The sequence below is a fragment of the Cebus imitator genome, unplaced genomic scaffold, assembly GCF_001604975.1.
Source record: "Cebus imitator isolate Cc_AM_T3 unplaced genomic scaffold, Cebus_imitator-1.0 Scaffold253, whole genome shotgun sequence".
NCBI classification, from domain to species: Eukaryota; Metazoa; Chordata; class Mammalia; order Primates; family Cebidae; genus Cebus; species Cebus imitator.
The window spans coordinates 275,300-289,307 of NW_016107568.1; the positions used below are offsets into that span (position 1 = coordinate 275,300).

The 14,008-nt window shown below is 38.7% G+C and overlaps 1 protein-coding gene across 2 annotated transcripts; it reads right to left on the reverse strand.

Annotated features, from left to right (window-relative positions):
• Window positions 1-3,099: 3,099 nt before the first annotated feature.
• Window positions 3,100-13,973, reverse strand: MS4A12 (membrane spanning 4-domains A12). Of its 2 annotated transcripts, XR_001816604.2 has the most exons (7): window positions 12,734-13,973; window positions 9,565-9,702; window positions 8,453-8,509; window positions 6,660-6,776; window positions 3,688-3,798; window positions 3,336-3,506; window positions 3,106-3,202 (listed from the first exon to the last, which is right to left on the reverse strand). XR_001816604.2 is itself a non-coding variant. In XM_037727986.1 (6 exons), exons 1-6 carry the CDS (start codon window positions 13,004-13,006, stop codon window positions 3,399-3,401), a joined length of 804 nt encoding a protein of 267 aa, XP_037583914.1. In that variant the 5' UTR covers window positions 13,007-13,973; the 3' UTR covers window positions 3,100-3,398. The 2 variants fall into 2 exon arrangements, 1 of the variants encoding a protein (XP_037583914.1); XM_037727986.1 differs by having other exon boundaries at window positions 3,100-3,506.
• Between the last annotated feature and the right edge of the window lie 35 nt (window positions 13,974-14,008).

Genomic DNA, 14,008 nt, shown 5'->3' on the forward strand with positions numbered 1-14,008 from the left:
GCTGTCTCCCAGGGCTCCCTAAGCACCAGAGCCTTGGAGGTGTTCAAACAGCCTTGCATTTTCTTTAGTCTTCCTTACAGAGGAGGAGCCTGGTTATAATCCATGCACAAAAATGAGGAGCATAGCCCTTTCTCCCACTGAGGTGAGGCTGGCAGCTGGGCTCTGATCTTTCAGCTTGAGGGTCAGATACCTGAACTCAAAATTTCTGTGGCATCTTTTCCTTGATGCAAATCACCCCTGCAAAAAGATGCCTAGGGACTCTGCACCCTACCCCCAGTTGTCCAAATTCAGGGTAGGTTTGGCCAGCATCTGCTCTGTGGGAAAAGGGGACAATTGTAATTGATTATTAAAGGGTCCTGACAAGTGCAAACATGCTCTGGGAAAGACAGCATTCAGAAATGTTGTTTTGACCAGGCATGAATCAATGACACATGTTTATCTAAGATACATTTATAGACTCTTGAAAGATCATTCTGACCATGTATTTCATGGTGAATGATCGACCTTCTCTAAAGCCTTAGAATTTAGAATTAGAAGACACCCTAGAGTCCTAGAGATGTAATAATGATTTGTGTTCTTCTGAGGAGGGAAGAGACTAAATACTAAATTAAGTAGCTTAAGTTATATTTCGCAGGCAAAGTCTTTGTATACAAATCCAGCATTAATTACTTGTGCATGAAAAAAGCATATGTTCACTGACATTTAGATAAATCCTACTATACTTCATTTTATATTACCCTATATGAAAAAAACATATAAAGCCTAAATTTTATGTAATAGCAGAAGTTTTTTTAAAATCACAAAGTAGTAGTGTAATATTTCTTTTTAAGCAAATGAATGAATAAATAAACATTTTTAAAAGATTCTCCAGAATGAAAATACCATAAAGCCTTTAAATAATAGCAAGCATGTGACCTTTATGTTGCTATATAATATTTTTATTCCAGTTACCTTCTAGGATCTTAGATCACAGGTCCAGCTGGAGAAATTTGTTCATAGTATATATTTGTTAACATCCCCTCAAATGTATTCTTCAGTATAGCTTGGCAGTCCTCTGTTTCTCTGATCAGTTTATTCTTCATTTCCACAACTTTACCCGCATTGAAAAAACATGCATAAAAGTGGAGCCACGTGGTTCAAACTCATGTTAATGGTCAACTGTATTATTATATTACTAAATCTCCTCTGTCCTATCAGCGAATGAGACAATTTCTTCCAAATTTATTACAAGCTTACTATAAAGAAGCATTTCTGTTTGTTTTTGAGTTACAAATGTCTGATTCTATCCAAGACCATAAGAATAGTGGGAATAATGGTTAGGGCAACTGTCTGGATCTCGGAGCCCTATTGCCTGGGTTCAAATCCATGCTTCACCATTTGCTAGCTACGTATATTAGGGCAAGATTTTTAACCTCTCTACCAAAGCTTTTTCATCTGAAAATGATCCTAATAATAGTTTCTGCCTCACAGGTGGTCATTGTGAGCACTGAAATAGTGCTTGGGATGTGAATGGTGCAAAGAATGGGCTAAATATATGCTGTTATTATTACTATTACTAAAGCAAATTGAAAAATAGAATATATTTGATAGAAATTTATTTAAAAAATGAACTTTGCTGGAAATGCTTTTCTGTTCCCTAAAGTAAGTTACTTTTATATTTGTTTATTTTACATGTATAGATATATAATATACCACCCCTCACACATTTTGGGGGCACCATTTATTTCCTAGACCCTCAGATCATGAAATTTATGTCTTCACTTTTGCTGAGCTGTTGAGCTTCATGATGAAGAAAACAGCATTTCTAATCACCCAAGTTGCTGAATAGCTGGGACCCAGGCAGGCCAATGACATTGAAATATGTGGCTCTCACCTGATATAATACATCTGCTTTCCCCGATGCAAAAATTCTTTTCTCATTCAGCCTCTTTCCTTATTTTGATTTCTCTGCCTACTCTTTTTGTCTATATTTTTTTCTCTTCTGGCTTCTTTAATAATATTACAATTTCAAAAAGGGACAATACTTTGCTATTTTCAAACTGTATTCATATAACAGAATCTCATTTGATCTCACAACAGCTCCTGGAGAAAAGGCAGATTTCTCCATTTTTGATCAATCTGTCTTTTTTCTTTATTATTGCTATTATTATTACTATTATTCCTTCCTTATCCAGTTTGGATTCCACAATCCATCATTTTAAAAATATTTTTTACAATGCCCTAAGCTTTCTTGCCCTTCTGCTATTTTGTCATCTCCTCTAGCAAAATCTTAACCATGGATGAAATCAAACAGATAGTTTCCCTGGACCCATAGTTTGCCTCAATCTAGCAGCAAGCCCTTGCTGGAGCAATTTGTTCATACTCCAAATTTGTTACCAGATCCTCAAATGTGCCCTCCACACAGCTTGGCAATCCTGTTGCTCTGATCACTTTATTCTCCAGGTCCACGACTTTTCCCATGTTACCATTCTGTTCAATATTCTGACTCTACTTATGCCCCTACTTTGGCATGATGTCACCACTACTTTGACAGGGATGATGTGAGCCATCATATCAGATCCTCCTTATGTACTCACTACCATTGTTGCAAATCTGTGGATATCTGTGAAAATCTCATGACTTAGGTGATGTTTTCCATCTGTACTTTTGATTTATTAAAACTTACAATGTCATTCATCCCTTCTCTCTTACCTTGATTGTTCTAATTGGCTTTTAAATGTGCCCACAATTCAAAAACAAAAAGCCAAAACTCAAATGAAAACCCCTCTATGCAGCATCCTTGTCTTACTGTTGTCCTATTGCAGGTGAGTTTAATGTACATGAAAATACTCTGTAAGTAGCAACATTTTGTAGTTATTTAAGAGGCATGATGTTTGATGATATTAATGTATAAAATAATGTAACCTCCAACAAGGGCAATTGGACATTTGCTTTCTGAACAGAAAGATGAGGAGATAAATTAGGGAACTCCAGTGACTGGACACCTAGAAAAATCATCATCAAAGAAGGTTTATCAATCTTCTTGGAGCATAGGTCAGATCTACTACTCCACAACCAATATAAAACCAAAATCAAATTTTAAAACATACTGAAAAAGGCTTTTGTTTCTAATGACATTTTATTAAGGAAAAAGTAACATGAACAGAAAAATGTGTAACTTTTGAGCTGCTGAATCATTCTTCATTCCTCTCTGGTCCCTCACCTTTGCCAGCATGTAGTAGTGGTAATGTAGGAAGACAGCGAGAGGGGAGACAGAGCTATCAGCGACCAACCTAAAAACAAATCTCAAACACAGTCTTTAAAGTCTAGAAATCATTGTGAACAATAAAAGACACCTTCTTAAGAAGTTTGTGCAAGTAGTTTTCCCCCATGAAATTAGACTGATGCCCCTTTTTCTTTTAATATCTAGGGGGATAAGTTGAGTAGTCGTTGTATCTAGGAGGAGCTGAAGAAGACTCTGGTGTAAAAGGGTTGTTTGCATACACAGTTGGAGCAGCCAGGACAGACTGGAAGGAATGAATAAAAATAGGCAATGTGGTTACTACAGTCCTACACGATTTCCCCTGGTACCATCATAGTCAAGGACAAAGAGCATTCTGGTAAGCCCATATTAGGATTTAGCCAACACAAGTCTGTATTTCTCCAGGGCATTTTCAGATAGTTTTACAAAGAAGAGAGCCAACTCACCATGTTGGTGATGGTGATTGTTTGGTAGGCAAAATGTGCTGTGACACAAGCTGTGAAGAACTCCAAGAGGGAGAAGATCATCAGCATGGCTGAAATGCCTTTTCCAGAAAGCTGAAATAGTAAGTAAACAGTGAAATTCTGGCTAATCAGGAGGGCCTCATGTGGGCTTCAAAAAGTTATTGACTCATCAAATGTGCTACTGCTTATACTCAACTCGCTCCATGATTATTCTTCCATTATCATCAAATGCTTGTTTCAGAAAAATGTAAATTTACTTTGGAATTTCTTTAAAATGCCAGAGATCTTTCCTTTTGGCAAGTAGACTATTTTGTTCAGAAATTAGAAAGAAGGTAGTTTTTTTCCTTTGTGATGACCTCATTTTTTTTTAATAAAAATGTTTCTACTCATTAAAAAATTCAAGCAATATAGAACCAGCTGATCATTCCATATGTCACTGCTTAGAAACAACCACAGTTAATGTTTGATGACTATTCTTCTAGCTCTCTGTGTATTGGGAAAAGGCAGAAGAATGGATGCTTGAAAAGATGCCATGAGAGACGGGATAAAAGAGAATAACCAAGAGAGAGGAGCATCATTTTATAAAAATGGAATCATGTTATTTCTATTTTAAATAGAAGTGTTAAACTCACTTGAGCTCTATACAAGCCTTCTATTTGACCAGATACAGTGTAGGCCAATTTTCCTTTGCTCATACTTCTGTTTATTTGGGTCCCATTTGTCTTCATGTTTCCATCTACAACTTGAGCCCTAGCTGTTGTTTTATATCCATGTTTCTGCATGTGAACATATAGCTGTTTCAGGGAGAGAGAGAGCTTAGCTGGCCCTGATCACAGTTCTTGCTAGTGAACATGGACTTTGTTTTTTTCTGTCTTCTGAGAATCTGCTAAATGCTTAGTACGGAGGCCTGCTCCATGGCTAGAGGTTTATTCTGTTCCGTGTATTTCTGCTCTTTCCTTGCTGGTAGCAGAGTACCATGCAGAGTACTGGAAGGTGTTGCCATTTCTTCTGTCTCTTGAGGTCTTGGGTACTACCCATGGTCTTGTACAATACAGGATTTGCTTTATCCTTTCTCAGAATTGACTGCTGTCCACTCCAGCCTTCTTAGCTACAGACTGGAGAGTGCTAGTGAGACCTCTCAGTATTTTTTAGCTTCCCTTCCTTCTTGCCTCAGTTTTGTTTCTAAGGAAATAAGAGCCAGACCTAAAAGCTGTGCTTTTTTTCTGCTACTTTGAGTAGCATCAGAGTGATTTGTTTCTCTACTTGGATGCCAGTTTAAAAGCTGTGTTTTTTTTTGAATAATTTTTGTTCTTTTGTTTGGTATTTTAGAGGATGAATTTTACTTTTTACTCTTGCTTCATTCTTTTTTTTTTTTTAACCAAGGAGCTTTCTCATCTATTTTTGCCTCCTGATATGGTTTGGCTTTGTGTCCCCACCCAAATCTCTTCTTGTAGCACCCATAATTCCCACGTGTTGTGAGAGAAACCTGACCTGGTGGGAGATGATTGAATTATGGGGGTTGGTCTTTCTTGTGCTGTTTTTGTGATAGTGAATGGGTCTCATGAGACCTGATGGTTTTGAAAAAACAGGAATTGCCCTGCACAAGCTCTTTTTTTGCCTTCCCCATTCATGTAAGACATGACTTGCTCCTTCTTGTGTTCCGCCACGATTATGAGGCCTCCCCAGCCATGTGGAACCGTAAGTCCGTTACACCTATTTTCCTTCCCAGTCTCAGGTATTTATCAGCAGTGTGAAAACAAACTAATACACCTTCTTATATAAGCTTTTCCTTACACTGCAGCGTTGTCCTTTCCAAGCACAAAAGTGATCATTCAAATTCCCTGCCTAGAATTCTACTATGTTTTTAACAAAGGAGCTTGGTGGAAAATGAGTGTGCCAGCAGTTCAAACTATTGACACTTCCAACAACATGTTCTAGGGGACAGGCATCTGATAGCAGTGAGTCAGATCATACCAGTGGTTGGAGTCAGGATTTCAGAATCCTTTAGCTGAGAAGCAGATGGCTTCATAAGCCTGCCACTCTGAGATCCAGTGGAACAGAATTACTTACACAGTACTGAGTGAACTGATAAGGAAAATGTTATTGTTGTTATTTGTTCAAAATATTGCGATAATTGTCTTAATGTTAATATTTTCTAGATATATAAGGAAGTCATTCCGTGTCTTTCTTAAGATGCATGTAGCCCACAGTCATTTAAATTGAAAAGCAAAAGCAAAACCAACCCCAACGCAAAATAAAACAAAACCAATAAAACCACTCTTTTGTGGTTTTCCATTGCTCACAGAATAAAAACCAAAACTGTTAACATGGCCGTTGAAGTAGGATGGAGCTTCCAGTCCAACCTCATTTTATACCACGTTCCTCCATTTCTTATGGATGCTAATTTACGTATCCCTGCCTTCAGGCTACCCTTTCCTCCTAAGATCAGAGTCTCCATGCATGGCTATATAAGGCTAATGAATGTGTGATTTAGAGCACATTCAGAGGCATGTACTTTTCATTACTTGGGTTTCTTTGTAAAAATTGGATGTTCTTATCCCTGTCATTTACCTCTCACTTCATATTTTACTCTGAAATTAAAAAAAAAAAAACCAATAACTTGACTGCCTTATTTATATAGAATTTCCAATGCTGGGAAAATAATTTTTGGACAATTTTAGAAGCCATAGAGGCCTATCCAAATCCTTTCCCATTGTTCATGTGATTGACAGTGAGATGGGCCAATAAGGGATGTCCGTTAAACCTTGGTCTATCTGTAGAGGTAACCCTCTCACTTTATTCTATAGACCTAGAGGTCATACGACTAGGGATGTGGCTAGAATAGAAAAAAGATTTTCCAAAAGAGCTGGTGTACAGTATTAAGAGATAAAAAATAGACCCAATTTATAGGACTGAAAAGAGAGCAGGCAGATGGTGGATTATGGGATACTTACCACGGCCCAGTAATCTTGGTAATATCCCCCATTGATGCACATGTCTGTCAGCAGCAGAATCACTCCAATGAAGGCAAAGATAGAACTAGTAATGTTCATTCCCAGGCTGCTTCTCAGCTAATGGAGGTGGCAGAAAAAAGTCAATTACGTATAGGATCAATGAAGTTAAGTGAAATAACAATCAATCAAATTTCATGGTTCTTATTTTTTAAAATTTCGAAATAAGTTTTCAAGTTGAAATGATTCTGTTTTCTGCTCTTCTTAGTAATTACCATAAACATTATTCTGTATGCAGCCTAGATGTAAGGTACTTCTAAAAAGCTGTAGAAAAATGTAAATCATATAAAGCAGCCTCTCATCTATTGTATTTTTCTAAAAGCCTCATGCACAATAACAACCATATTTTCTTTAAGAGAAAAATGAAAAAACAAATCTCTAATGAGCATTTTTCTGTGGCAGACATTGTGTTAAACTATTTAAATGATCTCATTTAACTCTTACAGCCATTGTATGAGGTAGTACGATAGCATCTGATTTCAAAGGTGGGGAAGTATTTAGACACAGCATGTTTGCTGAAAAATTCTGGAATTAATGAAAACCCTAAGTCTCTCTAGGGGCTAAATATGAATCCCTGAATTTAGAAGGAGAAGCTCTTTAGGCTTTTGTGGGCAGAGGTGTATGGGCAACTACAAAACTTTCCCCAGTTTCTGCAATAGGATTTTGACAAGCAGAAGAATAATTGTGAAACTAAGTCCTCAGCTGACTTGCTAGGGGTGGCACAGTCGAGTTCTTTAGAAGGTGCTTGTGCTGCAGCATGCCTTAGAGTCTCCTGAATGCCTCTCAAAGCTCTTAGAAAAATTGTCTTAGGTAAGTGTCAGTGGTTGTCTCCTCTAAGAGGTTGGATTCTATGCTTGGACAATCTCAGAGGGAAGGATCCGTAAAGGATGCAGGGGAAGGATGCTTTATTTTGTTTTTGGACCACAACAGGAGGGATTAATCATAATTAGGCTTATTTTATTTCAATTTGATTTCATTATTTTATTCTTGTTTTGTCTGCAACAGCACGACCTACACGATTCTGTGTTCCTTCTTCCCTGCTCTTTCCTCTTGTGCTGGATTACATATAATCTTGGAACCACCTCTGCTCTAGTTGACTCTAGTTCTTGGTAAATCACTTTCTTCTTCCTGGTTCAATAGTAGACCAGGAAATTGCAATAGGTGGGGTGCTGTGACTGAGAGAACTGAAAGTCCCATCTTACTGATCATTTTTATGAACAATTTTTATGGGACAAGTTAGACTCATTTAATGGCAATTTAAAGAATTGTTGTAAAACACACACCCAATCTGAGAAAGAGTAGGAAAGATACACAAATGAAAAAAAAAAAAGTAATACAAGACAGAGCTGAGAAGTGACAGATAAACAGTAGAGGCGTTGTGACTGATGTGGCAAGCAGGTATTTCCTGGCTCCTGGATTCTTCTTTGGACTTCCTGTAATGTAGCGTGACCTGACTGAGCCAGGGAGCATTTAGGTTAAAGCTTAAAGAATCCTAATCTTTACTGTTTCTCAGCCTTGTGTGTTCAAGGGTCGGGATGTTGAGCTCTGCCATTTCTTAGTGGCAAACTGTGTAGACCACTCTCCCACCTCATCACTCAGACCATGAGGCAACCAATAGATTTTTTTGGGGAAACTGCTCCCTTTTGCATTTCCCAAATCCAACTTTTCAATTTTCCTCCCCAATATATGAAGCTAATCTTTAAAGGGATTCAAAAAGTAGAAACAGTCTAACTTACCAGAAAAGGAGAAAGCTCCTTGGGTGCTAATATAGAGAGAGAGCCAGAGATAATGAACTGTGGAAATGAACAAATTTTTTGTGAAATGGGTTAACTGGTTGTGCTTGGGAATTTATCTTTATATGAAAGGTTAGTCTATTTATGTTCATCTCGTTTCCTTCTCAAAATTTTCTCTCACACTTCTGAATTTTCTGGAGTAACTCTCAGGCATACGTCCTTGACTTCTTTTTTATTTTGTTCTCCTTAGTTTCTGGCCTAAGAAGAAATGTGTAAGCATTCCTTGTTCTGAGGCTTACTGCTCAATTCCTTCTCATAATCAATTGCATTTTTTTATTAAAACAATTTTTTTAGGCCGGGCGTGGTGGCTCAAGCCTGTAATCCCAGCACTTTGGGAGGCCGAGGAGGGTGGATCACGAGGTCAAGAGATCGAGACCATCCTGGTCAACATGGTGAAACCCCGTCTCTACTAAAAATACAAAAAATTAGCTGGGCATGGTGGTGTGTGCCTGTAATCCCAGCTACTCAGGAGGCTGAAGCAGGAGAATTGCCTGAACCCAGGAGGCGGAGGTTGCGGTGAGCCGAGATCACGCCATTGCACTCCAGCCTGGGTAACATGAGTGAAACTTCGTCTCAAAAAAAAAAAATTTTTTTTTAGAGATAGGGTCTCACTATATTGCCCAGGCTGGCCTCAATTTCTTGAGCTCAAGCAATTCACCTGCCTCAACCTCCCAAGTAAATTGGACTACATGCATGCACCACCATGCCTGGCTTACTTGCATATTTTAAATCATGTTTCCAACCACCTTTTTATTTTTATTTTTATTTTTTTGTCACTCATCCCACAACATATACATTTCCATCTCAAATGTAATGGAAACCAAAACTTTGGCTTGCTGATTACATGATTAGAGTAAATTTTTAAGAATGGGATAAGCTCCTAGGTAAAATGGGGAATAAATTCCCTATTTGTTATGCTCATTCAGAGCTGTTAATTGTTTTGACATTCTCTAGCCCTCAGTTATAGGGCTTTATTGAGAAATGAGTTGTGAATTGGCTGGAGATATCAATACTTTGTAAACCAAGAAGGAGAGGTGTTCCAGCAAACTACTCACAGAAAGGCCACCCCAGAATGGGTATCCACCAACAAAAGCCAAAGAAAGAAAACTTAAATTGCTTTTATAAAGGAAGCTTATTAAACCCAAAATAATTCCAAAACCAAGGTGCATCAGTCCAATCATGATCTGGATTACCTGAAAAAAGAAAAAAGACATTTTAAAATTACTTCTTCACTTTCAGACGTGTGAAACATTACTGTCATCGCTGCTCCTGCTTATTTATTGTCAGCTTTGCGGAGACCCATGGTTGTCATTCAGGCACGCATCTGAAGCAGGAGGTGGCCCAGGAAGAATTCTTCAGAAAGTACAGCAGCTTAATCATGCGTTAGCATCTCTGAGGGCCTCTAAAGGACTCTTAGAAAAAAAATACTTTAGCTGTGGTGTCCGTAGCTGCTTTTTCAGATGGATCAGTTCTCTGCTTGAGTCATCTCAGTTATGGGTAAAGGAATTGGTGGCAATACAATCATTTATCCGACATGAATTATGTGCTTGGTCATGTTCTGAACACTTTACATTTATTGTTTCATGTAATCTTCCGATAACTGGACTGAGTCACAGAGACATAAAGAAATCAGGTATCCAAGGTCACAATCCCTAAGGGGCAGATCTGGCAATTTCCTGCAACACGTTGACTCCTGAGCCAGTCTCAGCTATTCAGTACTGTCTTCCCTCATGCTCAGCTCTGCTCTGCCTTTTCCATGAAGTCTTCGAGATTACACCCAATTAATCTTTTTTCTTTTTTTCTAAATTTCTGTTGCATCTCATGACAGAAAACAAACTTTATTACTTGATTTTGTACACTCATTTATATTGTTTATGCACCTTTAAAAAAAGAACAATATAATTTTCTTACCAAGAACAAAATAAGTTTCTTACCAATCGTTCTTCTTACCAAATATATATTACTAAAAGTAAGGTATACATCTTTCAGCTCTTTATACCTCTTATTGCACCTCCCTTCATTGTAAATAAAGATAGATTTCTGAGGAAAACCCATTTCTAGATTGATCCAAAAGTTGACTGCAGATGTGTAATTTATTTTTCCCCATGTTTACATCTTATCTGTCTAGGAAAACTGTAAATACAAAGACTGCTGTATTTATTTCTTTAATAAATAGCTTCTGAATACAAATAAATTAAAATTAGAAAAAAACCCAGTTGCATAAACAATGCTAAAAGTTTCTTGAGACTTTGATAAACACCATGAACCTTTCCCCCTTAAAAATTATTCTTGCACATTCACACACACACATACCGTATTTTTGCATATAGCTTCGGAAAGATGATGGGCCTCCTTTAGCTAATCCCACTTAAATAGCTCCTGCATTAGACTTCATATTTGGTTTCTACAACTCTTCTGTAGAGCAGCAGTTTAGCCATCTGGCCACAAACTTTCCATCCTTGTCCTTGCTGTCATCTTGATGAGGGTCAGTTAGATCTGAATTTGTACTGGTCCTCGTTTCTCTACCTGCAGCCCTGGTGGTACCATTTGCTAGATCAACATTGCCTATGGGACAGACTTTAACATTTGGACATTCAATTTGTGTGCATTTTTGGCCACAGAAGCACTTTAAGGTCTGAGTTGACTGGTACAGATGTGCCATGTCCTGCTACCTGTGGCCCTGGCACTGTCGTGATGCCTGGGGCCTGCTGATGGCATAGAAATAACAATCTTCCGAGAGAGGAAGTAGCTTTGCCAACTGGAGCTTTTGAAAGCAAAACTTCGCATCCTTTTAAAGTATTTGAAATACTTTAAAATATTTCTGGTACCAGGCAGCATGCTTCAGTGGCTCCTGATTCACTCAGTCAAAGCCAAAGCCTTCTGCTCTGCAGGCCTCACCAGGTGTGGCCTCTGCCAGTCCTCTGCCCTCCTGACAACTGCTCCCTCCCTCGCTCATTCTGTTCTATTTTATTAGCCTCTTCCCTGTTCTTTAAATATATCACACACATTTTCATCTAAAGACTTTTACACTGGGTGTTTTCCCTTTCTCTGATATCTGCAGGGCTCACTCCTAACTTCAGGTTTTGGCTCAAATGTCATGTTCTAAGGAAAGCCCGTCCTCACTACTTTGAAATTGCTGCCTCCTCACTGCCTGGTACTTGTTAGCCCTTTTACACTTCTTCATTTTCTCTATATCGTTTGCCACCTTCTAACACACTATGTACTTTACTTCTTCATTATGTGTACAGTCTGATTTCCCACACTAGGCTGTAAGGGCAGAGATTGCACCTGCTTTGTGCTCAGTGATAGTCCAGGCACCTGTGTGGAGTTGGCTGTATGCGGGGTGGGGGGGTGTTAGTTTGTCTCATTGGCTTATTAGGAACAGGGGATTTTCTCTATCTGGGAGGAGGAGGATGAGAAGGGCCGCCTCCACAGCTTGGTAAATAGTCTGCTGCAGGAGAACTTATGCTCATTTTTACTTCCCTAAAACATCCAAACTTGAAATAGGTAGTAAGATGGTTAGAAGAGTTTCTGGCACATAGTGAGCATCCATTTACGGAATGCTCCAGTAGGGAAGTTGGAGCTATGCGCAGGGAGAGACTTAATATAATTTGGTGGCATTGTGCTATTTGGAAAGCACAGCAAAGGGACTAACAATTCTACCTAGGCAGGTGGAATTTTCTTACAAGTAGGGCATTTTTGTTTTTGCGATGCCTACAGAAACAACATAGTCAGTTCAGAGTCCCCTTTGTAGAAGTGAGGTGACAGTTAAGCCATAGCATCTCTAAGAGTATTGTTGAGAGAGGCGAAGTAGACCCATTTGTAGTTCCCTTTTTTGGGGGTAGCCATCAGTGTTCATTTTTATGTAAATTCACCTTTAGGCAAATACCAGGCTTGTAACAAATCTAGAGATGGGATTGAGATTGTCCAAAAAGTCTTTTGAAGAAATGAAATCAAGCTAGATGTAGTGGTGCTTCCATCATGTCAATATTACCAAATCCTCCAGCTGGGAGGCTCCTCTGTCTCCTGTTAGATTTGTGCTTGATCTAAAATAAAATGAACTCAAGGGAAAGTCTATAGGCAGACTAAATATTTCTATCTAAAAGAGATAGTTTTAGAATAACATTCAGAACCGTTTAACAATTGGATCATATCTTTTCTCCTATAACTTATAAGAAGACCTTACAAATGTGAAATTAAAATTCTGGTAGTAAAGAGACTTACCCCTAGTGCCTTTGCTTCTTCTTTGAAGGTTATTACTGCCATTCCCATACTTGAATTTATCATTCGTGTATTTCCTTGACCCAGTTGACTGCCAGCAGAGGTTTCTGGATATCTGGTAGAGCAGGGCTGAGCATACTGAGCATCCTGGGCTTGGTTTTCCGAGTTGATTGAACCCAGAGGCTGTTGAGATCCAGAAGCCAGAAAGCTGCTTGGTGGGTAAGGGCTGGGTATAGTTTCATGTACTCCAGCGTGGCTTGTTGGCTTGGATGACATCTTTATGTCCTAAGTATCACAAAACATACAAAAATGATACGTTTATCCAGAAGAGAAACTAAAGAAAATCTTACCAAATGTCAAATGTCAATTATCTATGCAAATGGAGAGAGCAAGTGAGCAGATAGTGGGCCATAACAACTGATAGAAACATGGTTCTCAAAACTCCCCAACCCCCAGGCCAAGGACTGGTGCCTGTCCATGACCTGTTGGAAACCTGGCCACACTGTGCAAGGTGAGCAGCAGGCAAGCATGACTGCCTGAGCTCTGCCTTCTGTCAGATCAGCATGGCATTGGATTCTCACAGGAGCGTGAACCCTACTGTGAAGAGCACATGCTGGGGTTGCATGTGACCTATGAAAATCTAATGCCTGATGATCTGATGTGGAACAGTTTCATCCCAAAACCATCTCTCATCATTATGATATGATATGAGAGATGCTGTGCTGTTGACTGTGAAGATGGAGGAAGGCGTCCATGAGCCAAGGAATATGGGTCGCCTCTAGAAGCTGGATGAAACCAGGAAACACTCTTCCCTAGAGTCTCCAGGTCATAGTAAGCTGGTATTGGGCTTCTGACCTACAGAACTGTCAGAGAAAAAAATTGTATTGTTTTAAGCCACTATGTTTGTGGTAGTTTGTTATATCAACAAATAGAAAATTAATACAGAGGCCAAGTAATACAGTACTTGGATAGCAAGGAGGGCAGTCCAAGGTTAAAATTATTTGTCAGTAATTGGGAAACTAGATAGTTCATATATGCCCACTTCAGTTGATTCTCCTGTTTGTTAGGAAAAATACTCTTATTTATTTTTTATTTATTTCTGTCCTTCTGAAAGCTTAGAACATCTCAGGCCCCATGGGGCTAAGGGAAATTTTGTTGGCAATAAGCCAGGACAACTGGATATGGACAACAATGAGTATTAATCTTTGAAAAAAATTATGACACTTAAAAATTTTGTCTTCGGCCTTAGATTTCTTTTTTTTTTCTTTTTTTTTTTTT